We start from the raw sequence: 22,406 nt of genomic DNA on the forward strand, positions 1-22,406 counted from the left end.
TACAAAGCATGCAGATCCAAAAGTGGCACTAGCCTGAAGTAATAAATAAACTATTTCCAAACTACCTGGCTTGTTAGCAGCAAGGCTTGCTCAGCTCTTGTTCCATGGACTGCCTTGTTTCATCTTCCATGTGCCCATTGAAAGGATCCCATGTCCCTAGCTTGCTGGATGTGGAAATTATATTACCAGCAACTACACTCCTCAGCACAGAGCAGTTAAAAGACCAGGTTACATAACAACTGGTCTTTGTATCCAACCTTGGAGCATCTGCTGAATAAATTTGTACTTGTGGTCTACATGGTCGGTCAAGAGTTGTGGCCCCTTCCTGCCCCTTGGCTCTGGCAGCAGGAGTTGGGGCTGGGACTGTGGGACTGCAGCTCACCCTGTCCCAGGAGGATACAGGCATGAGTCAAAGTCACAACTTCATAGTTCTTTGTCATTCTGCAAATAATCTCCTTGATACACAGGTATATGACATTTGTTTGCAAATTTGTTTGAATTTGCATCCAAATATTTTAAATGAACAAGTCACTGCCTAGTAAGAGAATTAAAAAATGGAAAAAGGATTAAATGAAAAATGTGGGAGCTTATCCTATGAGCACCTTTACTTATGAAAATGATTAAAGATCACAGCTACCTTTTATATTAATTTATTAGAAAAAGATACAGCTTAATGTGCAAATATATACACCAAACATTACAATGAAACATTAGGAAGGTGAGCCCCTTCCCTCTAGCAATGACATGTCCCTTCATAACAGAGATGACTGTTTAATGCTTCCCCACAGATTTACAAATACAAAAAAATGTATAATGCTTCATTTGCAAGAGAAAAAGTTTATTATTATTTGAAAACAACAACAACAAAAATATCCTGGCTTTGACATGGCTTATGTCTGCTATTTTGGTGGCTTTTTTTAAAAAAAAACCTGAGCAAGTTTTGCAGAACAGGGGGACAAAGGGAAGGCATTGCCCTGTGCTTCGTTGTCATCACAGCATCTGATGGTCTTTGAATTATTAAACCTCTGAATCACTGCAAGTGAATGCAACTCCAAAATCTACATCTAGGACTATCTGTAGTTAGTGACAATGAAGAAAGCAGGTGCTACCACTGGCAAAGTGAGCTAGCTGAAAACGCCTTGCTCCAGTGACATGGCTGCTGGCACTCCTCAGGTTAAGTGCTCATTTCTGCCAGTAAGGAAATTAATGCTGCCTACTATCATAAAGGAATTATAAATGTAAAATGTAGTTTAGTCCAAAAAGCAAATGAGTTGTGGACCACTCTGGCTTGATCAAAGTGCAGTCATTGAAGGAGAGAGTAAGGCCATATTAAACACATCAGTGTGGGGAAACCAGCTGATGGCCCCAACAATAACCACAGGACTCAAACCATTAAGCTTGGTTGTTTTCCATGTCATCCTGCAACCAAGCTGCATCCAGCAACTCCACAAGGTGGCATTTCCAATTAAACTAAAACTGTTCTGCTCATTTAGCTCTCCCCATTTTAAACGAGAGGCCCCAGCAGTGCTAGAGAAGACATTACAATACCTGGGCTGTGCAATGCCAATTCCCTCAGCACAGGGGCTAAGGGGCCCACTGGCCACTCTATATTTATGTGCAGAGTCTCTCTCTGCATCAGCTCTCGCTACACTTATGAAAAAAATACATGCAAATAACAGACCCACGGTAAAAAGAGGACACTATCAGGAATGTGCCTGGCTGGCCCCAGAGCCAGTACTAATCAAGGGCTCTGGCCTGGGCTATATTTTCAGACACTGTCAAAAGCTGACTCAGTTTTCAGGTTTTCTTTCTTCCTTGGCCAAGGGATTAAGATTAAAGATCAGACTTAACTAAACAGTAACTCCTTTTTGCTCTGTAACACTCCTCCAAGTCCCACCAGCTGGCTCTATGGGTACTGGCCCACAGGTTTGTCAGTCGTGGCTACTGTAGCTCCCTTCACACCCAAATCCTTAGTGGTGAGGTGGCCAAAACAGATTTGGCCTTTGCCATCCTCCCACCATCTTCCTCCTCTTTACCCTCTTTCAAGTATTGTGGAATTTGACCAAAACGAAAGAAAAAAAAGCCTTTGACAAGGACTGCTCTGCTTTTAAATAGTTTTCCCCAGTATTTTTTAATTGCTCCTGTTTCATGTGTTGTATGTGCACAAGAATGTATGTCATGCGCCCTGGAGCAGCCGATAAAATCAGATGTTACATAAAAAATAGGAATAAACCCCCAAACCTAGCTCCAAGTTAAAAGTGAAAGTTAGAAACCAGTGAGCAGCATTTCATCAAGATAAGAGTGTTGTGAGAGCAAGCAGGGGACACAGGAAGTTGAAAGGGGCCATTCTGATCTAAGGACAGTCCCTGTCAAGCTATAAGCTTATGTCCCTTTAGGGGAGTAAAAATCCACATACAGCTTTTTCATCTCTAAACTTCTGAATGATCTTTTAGCCAGGTTTGCTGAAGTTCAAATATTCTTACAATAAACTAGAATAACAACCAAGTCAGTCTCCAATAACTTGGTGTTTTTCCACTTCAGATGATTGTCTGACAGCATGAAAGGAAACACTCCAAACATGAGCTGATCTGTATGTGATTCTGATCCGCATCAGAGGTTTCCTGCAATCTCTCCACAATCCAGCATCTGCAGTAGCAGAACATAACTTTGTTCACCCTTTGTGGAGGTTGTCTGTCCGCAACTTAAGACATATTTTAGCTGGTCTTTCAACCCTTTCAGTACATCAGCACATATCAAGAGCTTTCAGCAACATGTGCTATTTGCACACTTTGAAAGGAAGACAATTCTTTGGAGCAGAAAGGCAAAGTATCGTGGTCCTTCCATGCTTCCTTCTCTCTGACACCTCTGTGTAGGTGTAGATCTCCACTGCCTCTCACCAAACACCCTGCCCCTGACACAATATCACTCCCAGGGCATGGGTGCCCATAGTTCTGCTAAATCAGAGGACAAAACAACTGGGTTTTGACAAACTGAATTTTGCACCAGACAGACAAGATATGTATGGAAAAGTTGGAATTATTCTCAAAGTTTTTATGAACATCAACTTTCATTTGAGAGCTTTGGTGAGGAAGGGGAGGAGCAGAGTAGGATGGAACAGCAGGTCAGCTATCTGCAGGACTAACCCCAGTATTCCAAGCAGCTCTAGTCCAGGACACTTCATGCCCACAGGCCTGGGTGCCCAGTTTGCCCCAGTCAGTAAAGGCGCTGGTGAACCTTGTTCTTGCAGGGTAACCTAGTGAGATCCTGGTCACCACAGATCCCCAGGGGCTGGGCTAAAGAAGCAGTGAGACTCGCAAGCCGTTCAGCTTGCTTGAGGTAGGAGGAAAACTGTTTCTGTTAGCTATGCTGCTTCTCCCACAGGACGAGCGACTCAGCCTCCCAGAGTGCCTGAATGATTGGAGAAGATGGGGTGTAAGGAAGAAGTTGAGTAGGAGCCTTCAAATGCCAGTGGTTTCTGCAATGGCATTTCTATGACCTCTGTTTGGTAGTTCAGAATTTTTAGGATGTCAGGTTACAGCAATGCAACGTGTTAACAACAGGCACATGAGGGGAGGCCAGAAAATTGGCACTGTCAGAGAAGAAATCTTTTGTAAGGGTCCTGTCTGTTTATCCATGTTGACAGGATCAGACCTCTTATGGCTACTGGGACTCATGTACATGAGCAAAGCCTGTGAGACCAAATCCAGTGTGGGTCACTCAGTGTCACTGCCTACTTCCATGAATCAAGTGGCCATGTGCCACTGTAAAATAAAGACCACAGCCAAGCATTTAAAATTAAATATTTTATAAACTATACACATATGTCATCCTGAGATAGTGCCGATAACAAGTCCCAAGGTAGATAGGCTTCCTGAGCCCAGGCGTCCTCATGCTGCATGAGCGCATTGTTGCCCTGATTTGGCAGGGTCCTGGCCTCTTGCAGAGCACACTGCACTTCCTAATGCTCTTTTTTATTTTGGGGTGGGTCTAGTGAACCAATCAGACTGATGACTGCTACCAGCAATCCAATGGCATTTCTTCTGCCATTCAGATGAAAGCAATCTTGATCCTCTGACAGTTCTCTCAAGGCTTGCAGAAACAGGCTCACAGCTTCCCTTTCTATTTTTTGGCCATCCAAGAGTTGTGTGGCTGCAGCCTCCTACTAGAAGAGCAGTTGGGCTGTGCCAAAGACACTTTCCAAGACAGGGGAGAAAATACCAGTAGGAATCAGACAGAAAAGTGACAAGTATGAGCCACAATGGAGGCAAGAAGCTTAATACAATGACTGTCATCCAGAGGGTCAAAGACCATGCATTCCAGTTGCGTGGGTGTGTAGTCCTGTTTTGAGTTCTGACTGCATCAGCTCACAGCCAGACCTTTTAAGCCCAGGGGAAAAATATTTTTCAAAATTCTCTTTGCTTAAGCACTATATATTCAAAAAAGTTTTTTTTTATTGTTTCAGTATTTTAGCCCTTAGTTGATTAGTCACCAAAACCTGTCAGATGCCTGCTGCCATAAAAGCACTCTGAGCACCTGCAGCATTTGTAGGAATATCAAAAAATAGTTTGAGGAACTAGGAATTAAGCAACAGAAGGAGAAGGCAGGACAAACTAGATTAATACAACTTGTAGTGAATTTGTGAACGTTAAGTGTATGACTCATTGCAGAATCATGCCAGAAAATGGTACCATGTAGCATACTGGTAAGGGTAGTAAAAAGGCTAACGCATTACTTTAGACATCAGTGAACCACTGACTCACACAACTTACTTTTTCCAGCTGAAATCAAAGGTTTCCAGTAAAAATGCCTCAACAGACTTTAAGCATCTTTGAGCTCTACTGTGCTAGCTGCTTCATTAACATTGTGGCTCCAGTGCAAAAAAAAAAACCCTCCAGATCCCAAATCTTCTTCCTTCACACTTTTGATTGTCTTTCATCTGTCCATTCCTGCTTAGTGTTCTGTAAAGCTTGCGTCTTCTGTTCATCTACCTGGACATAGTCCACTCTCTGTTCTTCAGACAGGAAAGGTTTCTATGGTACAGAGAGGAAAAAAACAATGTTTTAATTTTCAGGTTGAAAGAAGAAAGGTGTGCTAGCGAAACTTAGCTTGATTTTCTGCTTTCCCTTTCCCATTCCTTGATTGCTTCACTTCACCTTGAATCTCACAGTGACATCAGCTGATAAAAGCATTGCTTTACAGCCTGCTTTAGCTATAACTATCCATCACGTTGTCACTCAGCCCAGCACAGCAAGCGAGGGAAACATACTGTACTGGCTATTTCCATACTGATAATCATTCTCTCCTCATCTGAGTGATCCTGCTGCAAGGATAACCTAACTGATTTTAGATACAGGGAGAGTTTAAATAAGAAAGCTTAAGAGTCCTGAGTCTTTTGTATCTGGGAATATTGGCTGATGGGGAAAATTATGCACAGGACACAAAATGATCCAAACTGACAACAGTTCATTGCTTTGCAGTGGTACACACACTACCTTGGCAGGCTAGAAGTTCTTTGGAAAAAGGAGTGTATTTTCTCAGCATTGCAAAGGAAATGGAAATGGTTTTGGTGATGCAAGAATAAAGATGCACATTTTGCCAGATTGTAAGAGATGGTACACTTTTACGCCATGAATTACACATGGGCTGCAAACTTGTTACTGCAAAGACAGTTTGGGGAAAACTAGCAGGAGAGGCTTTGTGGAGACTTGATGAAAATGAAGGAGCATGCACAGATCCTGTAATAATCAATCCACTTGCCCACAAGCCTGCATGGCTGCACTTCCCAGAACAGTCTCATACCCTGTACCAAGCTTGTGTTAGCAGCATCCCTATAAGTCACACTAAGGACACCTTGTCAGCACCCTTATCATGCTTTTATCAAATTAATCTTGAGCCTGACACAAATAAAGTCAACTGGAAACACTACTGGCTTCATCATGGCACTTAGGGCACCTAGCAGAATGTGACCCTGAATCTTAATTTCCTCCCAGCAGACAAAAAGTCAAGAGGCTGCAGGGTTTTCAGATGACTCGTACCTTCTGCACAGGGGATGGAGAAGCAGAGTTAAAATCCAGTGCTAAGTAATCAAGGTTAGATTTCCTTGTCCATGGAAAAGCACCACTGTATGGAGATGTGCCCTGTCTGTGTTCCTGTCAGGAAAGAAGAAAAACTTTTAATGCTCTAAAAACATGATCCTAGAAGGAAACAGGATCACAACTATGAGTTGGGAGATTCGCCTGGGAAAATGTGCATGAGAACAGAAAGGGCCCACATAATTTTCTGTGCCAAGGGGGCATTTGGTTACTAACCACAGCATAACACTGATAATTGTGGGATGGCATAAAGAAACTGTGAGGCCCTTTTTCTTTTGATAATTCTGGCAAAACAAATGAAACAGGCTGATTTACACTAAATTTTATCAAGAAGGACTTGTACCCAGCTTCTCAATCCAAGCCCTTGGAATGCTCAGATTTGCAGTGGTGCCCACTTGAACATCATCATTCAATGAATTTGAAGAAATTGTGAAAATTCAGTTCAAATGTAGAAACTGAAAATTATTCTCATAAAATCACAGATAACCACAAACATATGACAGGTTTTCCTAGACTAGAAAAATCAAATGGGGAATGGTTACAACTGGAACTGCCCTCTTGAGCAGATTTCAGTCTGGCAGAGATTTGGGTTAAAATTTGAAACTATGGTTCATGGAGGCTGTGGTCAGTTTTGCAATATATTTTTATGCTATTAGTTTTGGGCTTTGGCTATGGAGTAGGTATGTAGTCAGACTGAATGGATTTGAGATCCATTTCCACCTAAAATTCAAAGAATAACAAGATTCTGGTCTTGTGCAAGATATGGCTAAAGAATAAATGAAAAATAGGAAGCCACAAAGCCAGATGTTCTTCTTTCCTGGGATGGGAAGTGGGGCTAATGCCACCAGCCAAAGCAGAAGCAATGAGACTTTTATGGGAGTTCTGTTTCTGCACAATATTTGGTGTGTTTCTTTAGGAAGTGTACTAAAGGCTTTCTGTTATTTCCTAGGAGATTTTGCAAGGCACAATTTTAAAAGGTGAAAAGATTTAATTTTCCTTTGTCTTACTGAGTTCACATGTAAATATGGCTGATCCCTGTGATCTCTTGGAACTGCTCAGCAACATTCGTGAGCAAACAGCTGAGTTCTGCAAAGCAGGAAAAGGACTTCCCTTATCTCTCTGTAAATTGGTCCCAGTGTCTTTGGTTTAAAACCGTTTCATCATTTGAAAAAATAAACAAACAAACCAGAAGGCAAAGGACAAACCTCCTCAATGTTTTTTCTTAGAAAACAAACTTCTGCATTCTCCATCAGTGTGACAGAGCAGAATAAAGCAAAGGATGGCTGTGTGAAAATGACATTACCATATGAATGTAACTTTCTTCCTCTTCTCCGGAAACTGAATTGGCAAATATTCTTGCTGAATTAATACCGTCTCTTTCTGGTGAGATAAAGCTCATTCGATTGCTATGAAGAAAAACACAGGAGAGGTTAATGAAGCATCTTACAGATGCACTGAACTGAAGCCAAAGCCTGAAACAGTCCATATGGTGAATAAACTCACACTAAGGCTGTGGCCTTTATGGAAAGGCTGTCCAAAGCTAGAACTCCTTAATTCTAGAAATAGTGTGCTATATCGCTGACTGATTGTGTTGATTTTTTTCCCTCTGGTATTTATGAAAATTTGCTATCTGGTATGATAGAAAACATAAAACATTGAAGCAATTCTATCAAGCGGCACAGAACTATCATTCATTTGGGTAATAATGGGGGCAGTTACTAGGCTGTGCAGGTATCCACATTTTGGACACTGGTGAATTAATCAGCTGCTGGAGGTACATGCAAAGGAACTCGGTCTGGCTTTGTACACAGGGTTAACACTTGCTACCCATGCTGTGGAGATGGCAGTAACTCAGCCCTTGCACAAGGAAATCTATCCTGTGAACACAACTCTCAGAGGTGCATGGTGAATAAATTACCGCAGGCAAGCACAATGAGCTTGGTTAATAGGAAATTAGATGGCCTCTCTGTGCAGCACGAAAAGCATAATTCCTTTTGCTATATTAGTTTTGGGCATAACTTCTTTTTGTTAGTGTAAAACATGCAAACTCACCCTAAGCTTGTTATCCTTCAAAACTCTGCACTGTGTCAGCACTGATTAACCTAAATGTTCTGGCAGGGATGCTTGGGAGCTAGGGTATTGGCTTTCCCTAACAGGCAGTGCCAAGGGGCTTAACCAGCCTTGGACTGGATGTTAGATAGGGCTCTGCAACTGAGAAATGGCTCATCTTGTGTCTCTTTTGCCCTTCACATGACAGCCTGAAATGGGGGAGTGGAAATGCCCTCTCTAGCACTCATGCCAGCAAAACCCCACATTTTCTGGAGTGCCCAGGGTGTGCAGAGGACTTTGATGGGAATTTCTGGTTTTAGCATGCACACTTCAACACAGCTGCATTTTTTTTTTTGTGCCAAGACCCCCCCAGCCTGCACGCTGAAGTCCGCCCATGCTAACAAGTTTTCTGAAGACGAGTCTTCTGCTGCCCCTGGAGCCCAACAGTATCGTCTGTTCATGCTCCTGGGCTTCAGGATCAAAGGCATTTGTTTTACCAACAACTAATTTCTAGTTACAAAAGGTCATGTCAAAAGTTCAAGTCTGGATTGCTGTGTGGCAGTGCAGAATTCTATACCCAGTCTACAATTCAGACATATCTTTATCTGATCTGCTTTTCCTTTGCTATATTAATTTTCAGGACCAAAAACGGCTCTATCATAGCTTAGGCATGCCAAGCTTTTAGTCATCATAGCAGCCACACCAGAGTGCAGACCAGCTCCAGGCTGTTTAAAAGGAACACTCCAATCATGATGCTGAATTCTCTGGAGCTGCCAGGAAAGGGAGCCCTGCCTTTTAGAGACAGTAAAAGCCTGGGGGATGCTGAAAGGAATCTTGGGGAACTTTTGTTTGTGGACTTTGCCAGGAATCTTTCTTGTGGGATGGGATAAGTTATTTTTAACTCTATTCCACACTAATGCTCAAAAGATTGGAATGGCAGGTTTCTTGTTGACTTACTAAGGCACAGTCCACATCCTGGTCACGGCAGCATGCTCCCGGATTGTGGAGAGGTTCCTCAAGTCCAGAGGAGGTGGTCGTGCTGTACAAAATACAAAATACAAAAGGAACTATGTTTTCAATGAAAAGTACAGGCTGTTTAGAAAAATGCGGTTTTGTATTAACAGAAAGAAACTAACAGAGTATTTCACAGAACATAACCAAGACAGAAATCAGTAACAAATGACCTCTTTGGTCAGTGCTGGAAATCAAAGTCCCCCAGTCATCCTAAAATAACAGAATAAGTATAGTGGGCATAAAGAGACCAAATGTGGCACAAGATACATACGTTTGCCCCAAACATGCTCTGCATATGCTGCCTTGGAGAGGCTGCTTCAGCCTACAGGTTATAACAGGTTTTGGATTCTGTTCTAAACAAAAACATCCTATACATCGGGATCAGGATCATTCCTGTCACCACTCAATGTACATGTGCCCACCATTCTCAAAACCCTTTAAGAAAGGATATGAGTTTGCTTTTCTTCATGGCAATGGTCAAAATGTCTGTCCCCATTTTACAGTAGCACTGTAAAAGCAATTTCTGAGTAACCCGGTGGCTCTGCCAACCCTAAGAGCTTTATTGTAGACTAGGTTTAGGAAATTTCTCCACTTCAAAGCTGAATTTTGCTCCCAGTATATTCTCTAGAAGTGCAACCCAGATTTTGGAGAAAACCAGGAGTGGAAATTTACCATCAGCAAAAGCATCTGCAGAAAATTCCTAATTAAACTAAGGCAGTTGTGCCTATCCAACAGAGGCTTAACCAACAGCCAACACATCAAGTTTGAGTACTTGAGTGTTTGAATGTCCCATTCCTAGCAGGTCAGAGAGCTGGTGAGACAGCAATACATGTACTTCAGAGTGGCAAGATTTAGTCTGCTGTCTCTCCCAGGCTATGTCCCTTTGGCTCTTTGCAGTCACAGTGAAAAGCCAGGCATTGTGCTTATGCAGCCACCTGGGCTTTGACTGCAAAAGCAGCCGTGGAAGCTCTTCCTCCACTCACAAACTGCCCTGCAAGCCCATCCTAGGTTATAGTGCTGTAAGTCACACAGCATTTCAACCCATCCTCTAGAGGGGGAATTGCTTTAAGACATGCCAAGGACACTATCAAAGGAGGTTACCCATGTCCCCACCATCAGGACCCCCAGGTTTTGCACTTAGGTCTGGGCTTACACTTCCTACGAGGCTTGAGATCTCGGTTCACTGGAGGGGGCTCCATGTTGGAGGGAAGCTCAGGCAATGGGCTGGTGAGTTTTTCAGTGCTGACAACAGGGAAGGTGAAGGTGGCTGAGCCAGGGCTCATGGGGATGTAGCCATCAGGGGAACAGTCGGAGCTGGGCGCGGAGGGAGAGGTGCTGGGGCGCATGGGCATGTAGCTGTCCTCTGTGCTGTCCGCAGCCGTTGAGTACAGCGGGGAGAACCGGCACGGCTGTACAAGCCAAGTAGGAGCAGAAAGAGAAACAGCTCGATTAATACACAGCCAGTCCCCTCCAAGCCAGGAGCTGCTGTGAGCTGGGAACACACCTCAGCTGAGCCCAGGCCAGGATTGTTCTGATGGGGCCTTTCAGAGAGGCACAAGATAGAGTGACAAGAGACAAACACATGAATTCAGATGAACACTCCAGCTCTGGAGCAGTCCACTCTGAGCTTCGCAAGGCACTGCTGGAAACTAGAACCAAACTGATTGGTAACTATTGGTTAAATCCTCCAACTTCAGTGAGGCTGCACCTGCCTCTCACAGCAGTAATTCTGACCTATAAAATGAGGGAAGATCCTGAATACAAAAAAAAAGTCTGAAAGGAGAACACCTGGTGAACTAGACTTTGGCATATGTGGAAACTTAGAGAGCAGACACAGACCTACAACTCACTTCTGGTCACTGAGAATTACCATTAGAAAATCACTTCATGCAGGTTATTGCTGGCTGAGTGGTGAGAGGGAGTGATTACAATCCTTGCAAGCTTTCAAAAAGGAGAAAAATATAAATTGCAAAGGATCTCCCACAGAAGACAGCATCCAGCACCAGGCAGAAGACTGGCTATGTGATGTGAGATGGTGCTGCTTAGAACTGTGTCTGTCAAAGGCCAAGGCAGGAGGCTGTGGACTGATAAAGCCTTCAATCATAAGCACTTTGAGAGCGGACATTTTCCAATGTCCTAAAGAAGAGATATCTCTCAGGACCATGAAGTGATAGGCATCTTTAGACCCCTTTTTCAAGGATTAAGTCATTTGCTCTGGTGCTCTTGGTCAACAGTTTAATTCTTGAGGCTACTGGTAACCTTTTTCATAATAGACCCAGCTTCATCTGCTCTAAAAACAGGGTACTCAGTATTGTGGCCTCTCCCTCTCTCTTCTCTCAAAGGCTACCTGAGGCGACAAAGCAGCCAGCACAGAAGTTCCCCAAAGCCAGGCACTTTCCCCATTTTTTAAATTCTGCTGAACAGAGGAGAGGAATGATTGACTATCAGGATGTGAAATGATTCACTCTGAAGTTTATGTGCCAGTGTTTTAAATTTGTGCAAACAGGGTACTTACCAAATTCAAGCTAAGCCTCTTCTCTCGACTTCTTAGGGAACTGCCTTCCATATCTGCCACAAGGAAAAAAAAGTGATTAAAAATGGGATGAGGCAGTGCAACCTTACAGAGATAACTCTAGAGTAAAACATATGGCTCTAAAATAGAGTTTTATAAAGATTCCATTGAGGAAATACAATGACACTTAGGACCAGATCAAACTCAGCAGTACTTTAAGAGTGATTACATTTTTGTTTAAGTGTTGTGAAACCAAGGAACCTGTTCATGTATAATCCAGCTGTTACTTACGCTTCCTGTAATACAAGCACCTGGGGGAAAAGACCAGTGTGGGAACAAGCGAGCAAGAATTTAAATGCAGCTCCTGCTCTAGTAGTTTTCTGTTTTCTCATCTGTCAAATTGGGGAAATCATATGAAAAGGGGCTATTATAAATAATAATATTTCTTGGAAATCTATTTAGGAGTCTTTTAAGGTGCCAGTCAGGACAGGACCAGAGAGAAAGTGGTGTGTGGGAGAACTTAATGGTAGGAGAAAAATTCTTTGCTTTGTTATCCAGAAGTGCTGATGTGGTGCAAGTGGCTCAAGGTGATAGGGAATGAACAGCCAGAGACAGTCTCTATGCCTCCTTGTGCAGGTATGCCTTTGTCTTGGTATAGCTCAATTTTATTTTCCAAGCCAAAAAATCCAGCATTCAGTACATAGAAGATCAGCTGTGGAGATGCTTACAACCATCATCCTTTTCTGAAAAGGGATTTTCTGTGCAGAAAATGGATTTTCTATGGGAATGCCTTAACATGGTAGCATGCCTGGGACCATGCTAATCCATTTCCCACTCTTATGGTGGAGATGTCAGTACTGCAACTGGGGGCATTTTTGAGGGTACCATCAAAAAAGGCTAAACAAGAACAAAGCAATTCTGTTAACACAGATACATATTCAGATATACACAGTCACTGTCCTGGGACAGCTACATTTATTTATTATGGCAAAAAGACACTGAGGCACAAAGCTGTGGCAGATGCCAGGATGCATCTGGTGCTTTACAGGTCCTTATCCTCCTTCATGGTGCTTCCACCAGCTCATGCTGCTTTCGTCCTGGGCTAATTACATATGTGCACCTTTTGCAGGTTAGTAAGGGCAAAAATTAAGTTAATAACTTGGGTGCATTTACTGAGGGAGCTGGTGAGTAACTGCTGCTTTCTCCCTGTTTATTTTTCTGATCTTTCTTGTTAAAGACATTTTAATTCAGAGTTTAACCTTTCAAGTAGTTTCAGCTACACTTAGGGTAAGTAAATGTGGCAGCACTTACTAATTCATTGCTGCCCCCATCAGGCAGAGACAACCCTGCAGCACAGCAGCACAACATGACATTTGGCCACTTAATCCTCTTAGAGACATTTTGCTGTAAATTGGGTTGGAGGATCATGAACCAACTGTGTTGGAGCAGCACCTCTCAGGGAGCAACCAAATGTAGCAGATAATTAAGAACAGCTATTTCACTGATGGGTGTTTCTCCAGAAATCTTCTAAGAGTTGTGTGTATTGTATACTGATAAACAGGCTGAGCAGAGATCTCCTTGCTCTAGCTTCTGAGCTTTAAGAGCAAGGTCAAACAGTCCCACACATTGTCTGGTCATTCAAACTGCAGGAGTCTAAAGGATGATCACCCTTTAAAACCTACACTTTTTTCCTCATCAAAAATGAAGGTTTTCATGTCAATGCAATATACTTGGTGATTTCCAGCCAGGTATTCCAGTTACCTTCCATTGTTCTGTGGCTTCATGTAATAAAACTTTCTCATACTTCATGTGCTGGTTTTTGACACCATGATGTTCTGTGTTTTGACTGTTGCTCTTGTTTGTGATGATGGTGTTTCAGGAGCAAGTGGAAAAGCCAGCTCAGCTCAGATTAGAGTTTGCTTTGCAGCCTTGCCTTGCTCTGTAGCAGTAGGTTTTCAGACTGCCCTGACAGAAATGCAAGGACAGAGTGGGATTTGTTCAAGGACACGCAGAGTCTCTGGGTCAACCAGGATTACATCCCATCCCCAGAGTCTCCCTGACCTCCTGGTCTTTACTCTAGGCTGTGAAAACATATGCAGCTCTCATAGAATGGACCAGGTATAGCAAAGCAGCATAGCTCCAGAGCCATTGCCCACATGCAAGCCCACACTTTGACCTGTATAAACAGAGTTTGTCATTGCCCAATTCAATGGCTGACTTCTCATTTTGGTTTTTCTACCGCTCTCTCTTCTGAGGAGGGAGGGGAAAAATTAGCAAGGCATGAGGCACCCTGAAGGGATCAAAGCCAAATTGCTGCCCATCTGTACACATACTGAGAGGCTTCTACAGAGCAGGAGCTGAACCCTAAAGGACAGGCCTGAATCCTGCTTGCTAATTCATTTGAAAGTTACATTGGGTGGTGTAAGATTTCACAGAGGGGAGGACAGAGTGGCACAACAGGAAGTCAAAACCACTCTGTGCATGTGGAAAGCTCCATCCCTCACACTGATGCTACTTTGCAGGCTCTTGGAAGTGCACTCACCTTTCCAGCTCCTCATGTTGTCCAAGCTGGACAAGGAGATCCTTCTGGGCACCAGAGCGACCTGAGCCCGGCAGATCCCTGTGTGCCCGTTCTGGAGGGCTCCGCTGCCCACCTCATCTCCTCTCCTGTCTGAGAAGTGGGTTGGCTTGGGTGGCCGCGGTGGGGGCGTGTTGGACAGCACATCCAGCTGGGTTACACCATAGGGCAGCGCATTTTGGCTCTTGTCAATCTGAAACGTTGGTGTCAGTGGCTTCCCCAGCAGTGGAGAAGAGGAGGAAAAGTCACTGGATGACCCACTAATATCTATGTTCCTGGACACGATGCTGGAATTTGCCACTGGGGCTCCGACCTGGTGCACAGTGCCAGTACTGGTTGGCTGTACAAGGTACAAGGAGGGCGGTGGTTGCAAGGAGTCAACAAAAACATCATCTGATGATGTTTGCTCCAGAGATCTGTCTGAGTTTGACCAGCTGTCACACCTGCAAGGAGACAAAGGTCAGGACCTAAGCTTTCCTTTTCTCCTGGCTATAAGAACACAGCAAACAAAAAACCCAACCACAGTTTAGGACAAACTAGACAAAAAGTCTGTCCCTTCCCTCTGAGCTGGACTGGAGGCTGGGACATTTTGTGGAGCATCTTGGACAACAGCAGGTGTCTGGAGGGAGTGTGTGAGATCCTCAGCCACCCATCTTGGAAAGGGACAGGACCAACATATGATGGCCAAGCACTAATCTGTGCTATGAAAAGCACCCTGTAAATTGGATTAGGCTGGTGGTCCCCTGTTGTGTTTGGGAGCCAGCCCTGAGTAGCAGAGCTCCCTGGGGCTGTGTGCCCCAGTTTCATTCCTAGGCAGGCAGAGGGGGGGCTCCAGCCTGACATATCTGTCAGACCCCAGACTCACCTGTTGTGGCTGAGCTTGCCCGACTCACAGTTGGACAGGAAGAGGTAGTCAGGGAGGAAGACTGACTCGGACTCACTGGGGGTCTCCTCAGCAGCAGCATCAGCAGCAGTGCGGTCAACTGAGAAGGAGGGGTCGGCGATGCGGGAGGCGTGGGTGGAGGTGGCCGGTGAGGGCTGTGGGGACGAGGTCGTGTGAGATAGGCTCTCCACAGAACCTGCAATGGCAATGGATGACCTGGCTGAGGGATGGCTCTGACTCGCCCGGGCCCTCTGACTGTCCTGGCTGTCACCACCTTGCTTTTGCACCAGGGATGTTTTATGCCAGAGCAGCAGTGAGTCAAGGCAAACACTGGTTCTGGGTAGAGGAGAGCCTGATTTTGCTCCCCCTGCCCAGGCTAAGTTCTCCAGGCTGCAGGAAGTGCAGACCCCTTGCTCTGGGGTGCCCCTCTCCTACAGGGCTGAGGCATCCCTCCTCACAATGAACAATGAAGAGCAGACTCAGCTGAACAAAGAGCTGAGGCACAGCAGCCTGTTTTATCAAGTATTTTTTTAGTATCTTATGCAAATAATTAATTATTCATCTCCAACACTTCAAATTAATGGTGACAAGGAAAGGGATTATTTCTTACCACTTTCTAAATCTCAGTAGACAAAACTGAGCTTTCCAGCTTGTGGAATAGCCAGACAAGCTCTGAATTTGTCTGCAAGCTTTTTATGCCTCTCTCAGCTAGACACCAAGCCACAAGAGCAGTGCTGCGGCTGTTACGGCCCAGCTGGAGGCTTCTTGGCTCTGCTGAGAAAAGTGACACTACTTTTTTGGAGGTCACAAGGCACAGGGAGCCTGAGCCCAGTGACACTTTCTCTGGGCATAACACCCCAATGTCCCCAGCACAGAGTGGGATGGCAGTGGGACAGGAAGGGGTCAGGGCTGCAGGCAGTGGGGCTGGCCCAGAGCTGGCTGCCTGCTCACACCCCCAAGGTCACCCTTCAGTGGCAGCATTTGGCTGAGACAGTCAGATCCATCTGGCCTGAGTACTGCCTGGCAGCAGAGAAGTCTGGTTCTGTTCTTCTCCCAACCTCTGTCTGCTAGAGAGCTGGGCAGAAGGGAAGAAGGAGTGATGGCTGAGCCACACAGACTCAAGCTAAACAAAGCTTTTGGGGCATTTAAATTCCAAAAAAATATCAAGTGCAAGCCAGACCTCCCACAATGTCAGCTGTGGTGTGGGAAGGGTGTTTTTACAGAGCAGCTCCCCAAAAGCATCTGCTCCTGGCAGCAAGCTCAAACAGTGGCACCAAGAGCACAAGTCCTCAGTTAGGGAATAAGATTTTTCTAATGAAGTTTCAGGTTGCTGCATGGCAGTTCCTTCACCAGAGCTGTATGGGGATGGGGCAGTGCCCACTGGGTCCCTGACACCTGCAGGGCTGGGCAGGGGGTACCCATCTCTCTGGCTCAGACACTGAGACAAAGCTGGAAAACAAACACAAGAAACCAGTGACTGCTGATAAAACCACACTGAGAATTAACATGCCTTCAAAGTGCAGCAAGATGACAGATTTCTCTAATGCTGATATCCAGAACTTGATGGAAATGCTGCATACCAGCCCCTGACCAGCTGCATGCATCCTGTGGCCCAGATCCTGCACTGTGTGATATGGTCCTGAAACTCTCCAGCAGGTCCAATCTAGTCCCAACCTCAACAGAGCCACAAGCTTTGGCACTGTACCAGGTTGCTGTAGTCACTTCTCAATCCTGGGAGGTGCTGGGTATGTGTACAAGCAGACCAGGAGGGATGGAGAGGGCTGCCAAGACTTGTGGTTAGATAGCAACATCACTAAACACAAACTAAACCCTCTCAGGCACATGGTGCAATTCTTGGGGTCATCCTGTACAGGGCCAAAGTTTGGCTTGATGATCCTTGCAGGTCTGTTCCAGCTGAGGATAGTCTGTGATTCTATTGATCTAGGGTCCTAAGCCAGCCATAGCAGGCTTCACCCCTCATCTTTCTGATAGCAGAAGAATAAAACAGCTGATCTATCTACCCTGCACTGTCCTACATCTCATCCCTTTCAACTTGGGAGGGAGCTGCCTCTGTCCTTCCCATCTACCAATATTGACTCCCTCTGCTTTCTCCAATTAGCTTCAGAAGTCTGGGCAGCAGTGGGCCTCAGGTCAGCAGAACATATATGAACATGCTTAAATTTAAGTGTAGGCAATGGATTTGATTTAATTTTGAGCAGGTGCTTATAGCAGCAGGGTTTCATTAGTGATCATCTCTTGAAGGAATGGCTTTTACAGGGTTTCACATTTGCAAAACAAAGTTAAGGGCTGCAGCCTTCCCATCTGAAAAATAACTTTTGGTCAGCATGCTGGCTCAGACAGGAACTCTGTTTTTAAATCTTGGACTCTCAGAACTGTCTTGCAAGCTGACAATGATCAAATATACACTGGGCTAGCTCCCTAGGGATCTCAGTAAAGCATGTTCACTTCACCATCTGACTACATTAAAAAAACCCCAACAAACCAACAACTACAACTGCCACAGTGCATAAGAAATAAATTAATGGCATTCTGGGTTATTAATACAGAGAACGAACAGGCCTGAACTCCATCTGTTACTCACAGGGTTTAGCCATGGATTATCCCATCAGGAAAGGCTGTGAGCTGCAGACCACATGGCAATGGTTGTGAGCAGGAGGAAGGGATGGGGACAGCACAGACCTGCCCTTTTCTGACCTTCAGGGGCTGAGGGACCTGCAGCCACCTCCTTACAGGCTGTTCCTGTCCCTGCCAGGGGTAACCAAATCGTGTGCATTAAAACTACCACAACAGCAGCTGTGCAGAATAAATTATGCATGGCTACTTTCAACAGTGAGACAGTAGAGAATAAGTTTGGCGCCTGCCATCCCCTTTGCCAGAGAGACAGCAGGAGGCTTCAGTTGCCTAAATAACTGCTTTAGTGGGTACTAACACAAAACATTTCTGCCCTGCAATTGTGGAGAAAGTCACCACAGAGGCTGAACAGTATCTTCCACAGTGACTTCTTTAATCAATGAAGGGCCACTGCTTGGAAAAACAGAGGGTGCCTTTTCCCCTTCTGCTACAGACCCCAGCCCCCTCCCCAAGAATTGTTATGGTGCAACAGCAGCACAGGGACATGGTGGAATAGGGGTGTTCTTCTCACATCAACCACCCCCAAGGCTGCACTGACATACCAAGGAGATAGAAATAACGGTAAGGCTTCCTAATGAAACTGGTTAAACAACCTTCCCACTAGCTTCTCCAGTGAAAAGCTGTTACACTGGACTGTGTCAATTAGTCATGGCTTCAGCTTGAATATGGGATAAACTGTGCCCCTCTTGTCCCACATCCAACTTTATTTCATCCCCTCCCCTGCCCCAGACACTTGGGCCAAGCACCCTCTCAATCCCCTTCATGGCCATGGGTCCCATGGGCCTGGGGAATCATGGCTCTATTGGGAGATTTCACCAAAGATGGAAGCAGGATTTTGGTCAGATAGGGTAGGAGAACCAGGAGCAAGGCCTCTTCCTCTCTCTTCCAGCTGACTCCCCAGCCATCTCCTCTCATTTCCAGCACAGCCAGAAGCACTTTCTTGTGGCAGCAGTGTGTGAGTGCTGCTGGCAAGTCCTTCCTGACAGCTGCCCTCCCAGGTCCTTCATGACATCTGCCTGGAGCTGCCATGTCATCTCTGCCCCTCAGCTGTCCCCTCTTATTGACTACAGAGCTGTGGCACAGGAGCCACGGCTTTTGTAACTTCACTCCATATCTGGCTGCCAACACCTCTGGTGTGGGGACCTGACTGTCCATCCAGCTTCTTTGCTGCTGGAAGGGACTAACTGGGAACAACAGGACAGCGCTTAAAGCTGAGTCACTGCATAAACCTGTGGCTACACTTTGGGCACTAAGCAGAGAAAGCAGCAGATTGTGTTTTGGCCTCAGTCACAGCAGATTTTCAGTGATGCACAGATTAAGAGTGATGTGACTCATAGCAGGGACTAGTATTTTTTTAAAAACAGTAGTTAGTTAGTTAGCTTTAAAACATGTTAAAAAAAAGCATGTGGCATTTAGTAGGGCTTTTCTCTTCTAATGTTAATTTTTAAGGGTAATATGTTTAAAACTACAGGCTTTTGGAGAATTTAGGAGCTCCTGAAAAGCTGAAGCAATAAGCAACTGTTTATAATGTGATGTGCAACTTGTGGAGCCATGCAGATTTAAATCAGAGGATGTGTTTGGCAGTCTGACCTGGATGCACCCCAGACCTGAGCTCACTGGCAGGAGCTGCAGGATAAATAGAAGCTCTTAGGAGCTATTTGGCATTAGAGACACATATTAAGTGCATATCTGGAGGCTTAGCTCACACCATCCTTGATGAGGACTGCAAGTTCAGGTTCCAGACTTTGTACTGAACCAAGGCAAATGCTTGGCACTGCTGAACTTCTGGGGGGGTAATATCTGCTTTGGAAAGCAGAATGCCAGTTTTCCCAACTGCTGCTGCAAGAGCTGTCATTTCTCATCTATCAATGCCCATACTGGCAATCTTTGCTGGGAGAGAAACACCAACATGTAATTCTCCAAGTATTGTCCATGTGCAAGTCTTACAAGCAATAGTGCACTGCACCAGCAAAACAGAGCAGGCATTTCCCAGTATAAATGCATCTATCTGGGACAGCCACTGTCTTAGCTCCTCTGCCACAGATCACATTCCCCATGAACATCCTCACACAGAGCCAGGAGAAGGCTGCCTACACATTTGAGAGACAAAAATTATTTTTCTCTTTTGCATAGAAGGGGTTATCTTAATTTCAGAGTAATTGGTAAAACTATACCTAAATTAATCCTGCACCAGAAATAATAATCCAAAAACAATTCAGATTCAGCAAGAGCAGAACAGTAGGAAGGTGGTTACTGAATATCCCGAATTCCATCCAAGCTCCAAAGGGCAGTAGACTCCAATCCCTACCAGCCCTACTTTGAAATTTGTATTCACGGGCAGCTTGCACTGACACACTTGTCAGCAAGTCTTCATGATGGTTTCTGAAGTGAATGGGAAAAGAACAGACATCACACTTGTAACAGGACCACTGCAGTATTCTTGCCACTCCCATTTCCCTCAGAAGACACTACTCAAAAGACAGCTAAGCAATGCCAGGAACCATGATAGATTAAAATAAAACCTTTCTCATAGCTTTTTGCTTCCTATCAAGTTGCTTGTTAATGGTGTGGCCATGTAGCACTTTGAGACACCAGCAGTGCTCTGAGTGGAGCAGCACAAAGACCATGGAAGGATAAACTGCCTGGCCACACTATGGCACCCCCAAACACATTACTACCCTAGGGTTCATGTCCCCCTTTTTTACTTTTGCACTGCCTTTTATCACATTGAAAGACTTAATTCTGTCTCACTTCCTCTGAAGCTCTCAAATTGCTGCTGAATCTGCCCCTTAGAATTGTCAAGGGAAAGACAGATTACCGTTATCTGAGCCCAATTGTCTCATTTAAAAGGTAAGCTAATGATGGTACAGGTCCCCACTTTAATTACTGGCTACATCCATCTTGGAGTGGTTAATTCCTGGCAGCTTTTCAAGAAATTCACTCTGCTGAATATATATACAGGTGCAGGGCCTGGCAAAAGAGCTGCCTTTATGCTTCACTGGCAGGACCATCTCTTAAGTCTATACACACACTTCTATCACTCCTATTTGCTACCTTTTCTTTATTTTCTTTTATTAATAGGCTAAGGCAGCTTAGTATCTCTGTCATTGATTTATGTACATGCACATACACCCATGTCTGTGCACATTACACATCCAGCAAAACCTGAGAAAATGGGAGTTATGCAGGATGCTTTCCTGGAACAGGTGTCTTACATAAAACCAAACTAAATAAACAGAGAATGATAATGAAATAAATGGCCCCAGAAGATAGCAGTCAACTTTTCACATAAACAGCACCTTTTCTTATTAAGGACCTGCTGTTAGCTCTAGCAGGAACTGCTTCATCAAAGTGAGACCAAGCAGTCAGTGAGTATTTCCACCCAGCAGCAGTGAACTGAGAACTTTCAGATCAGGGTTTAGCAGTATCTCAGTGCTGTATGGAGCTATAGGAGCCACAGTCCTCTTCCACCTGCCCAGCCCAGCCTGACAGCAAGGTCCATGCCTCGTGCCATCCTTGGGCATTCCTCCAGCCTCCAAGATGAGCATGATCCTACCTGTGCCATCTTCTAGATGTCCAAAGTTACAGATTTGGCTGATATTGTGCACCCAGATCTGCATCTCCTCCTCAGTCTTGGCTACCAGGTAGAAGGTGCGGTAGGTGGTTCTCACAATGAAGACAAAGTTGTTCTGAAATTCCTTCTTGATGAATTTGGGCCCTGAGTGCTTCAGCACTTCGCATTCATTGAGGTCTATGATGCGGATGGGCTTTTTGGAGTGGTTGTTCCTGTAGTATTCCAGCACATCGGGGTTCCCACTCATACGGCCCCTGCGCAGCACAAACCAGCGCTTCCGCCAGGCCTGCAAGGGGCACAAACAGGGACTTTAGTGCCAAACACCTATCACAGCAACCAGCCCACACACAGAATCATCAGGATTTGAAAAGACCCCTCAGCTCATTGAATCCAGTCATCAACCCAGCACTGCCAAACCCATTACTAAACCATGTCCCTAAACACCTCATCTGTATGTTTTTTCAAGAATTCCAGGGATGGTGACTCCACCATTTCTCTGTGCAGCCTGTTCCAATGCTTAACCACCCTTTCAGTGAAGAAATTTTTCCTAATGCCCTAACTAAACCTCCCCTGAAACAACCTGAAGCCATTTCTTCTTGTCCTGTTGCTCATTACCTGGGAGAAGAGCCTGACCCCCACCTGGCCATAATGTTCTTTCAGGTATCTCTAGAGTAATAAGGTCCTCCCTCAGGCCTATCTTCTCCAGGCTGAACAACCTGAGTTCCTTTAGCTGCTCCTCATAGGACCTGTGCTCCATGCTTATTTTCTTTCAGGTTTTATAGTTGTTCTGATAAGCTGGCCAAATTGTGATTGTTATTTGATGCACTTCCTATCAGCTTGCATTGGAGATTGGAAAACAGGCAGAGGGTTGTCCTTGGGAGGCCAAGATGAACATTTTCCCTTTCCCTCTCCCTGCCAACATGATGCAATCAAAATTATGCAATACATCACCACCTCATCAATAGAAGAGAGAACACATTTTTCTTTGTAAACTGAAATACCGAGAACTGCACATGCCTGGAAACAAGTGCCTTTTCGTCCAGCAAAACCCA

At 44.9% G+C, this 22,406-nt stretch overlaps 1 protein-coding gene across 4 annotated transcripts in view; it reads right to left on the bottom strand.

The window, feature by feature from the left end:
• GAB3 (GRB2 associated binding protein 3) overlaps positions 1 to 22,406 on the bottom strand; it is a 79,305-nt gene that overhangs the window by 13,919 nt on the left and 42,980 nt on the right. For 2 of the 4 annotated variants that reach the window (XR_009278598.1, XR_009278599.1), the window contains exons 2-10: positions 21,337 to 21,640; positions 15,111 to 15,324; positions 14,210 to 14,688; positions 11,671 to 11,723; positions 10,309 to 10,564; positions 9,099 to 9,180; positions 7,396 to 7,498; positions 6,036 to 6,149; positions 4,770 to 5,030 (exon numbers count right to left, since the gene is read on the bottom strand). Coding sequence is in view for 2 of the 4 variants with exons in the window: in XM_058848305.1 (XP_058704288.1) it covers positions 4,914 to 5,030; positions 6,036 to 6,149; positions 7,396 to 7,498; positions 9,099 to 9,180; positions 10,309 to 10,564; positions 11,671 to 11,723; positions 14,210 to 14,688; positions 15,111 to 15,324; positions 21,337 to 21,640 (1,722 nt within the window). In the remaining 2 variants the exon portion in view is untranslated. Of the gene's footprint in view, positions 1 to 642; positions 5,031 to 6,035; positions 6,150 to 7,395; positions 7,499 to 9,098; positions 9,181 to 10,308; positions 10,565 to 11,670; positions 11,724 to 14,209; positions 14,689 to 15,110; positions 15,325 to 21,336; positions 21,641 to 22,406 lie in introns of those variants that run through there. The other 2 variants (XM_058848305.1, XM_058848304.1) reach the window with 1 other exon arrangement.

The sequence above is a fragment of the Poecile atricapillus genome, chromosome 12, assembly GCF_030490865.1.
Source record: "Poecile atricapillus isolate bPoeAtr1 chromosome 12, bPoeAtr1.hap1, whole genome shotgun sequence".
Taxonomy (NCBI): domain Eukaryota; kingdom Metazoa; phylum Chordata; class Aves; order Passeriformes; family Paridae; genus Poecile; species Poecile atricapillus.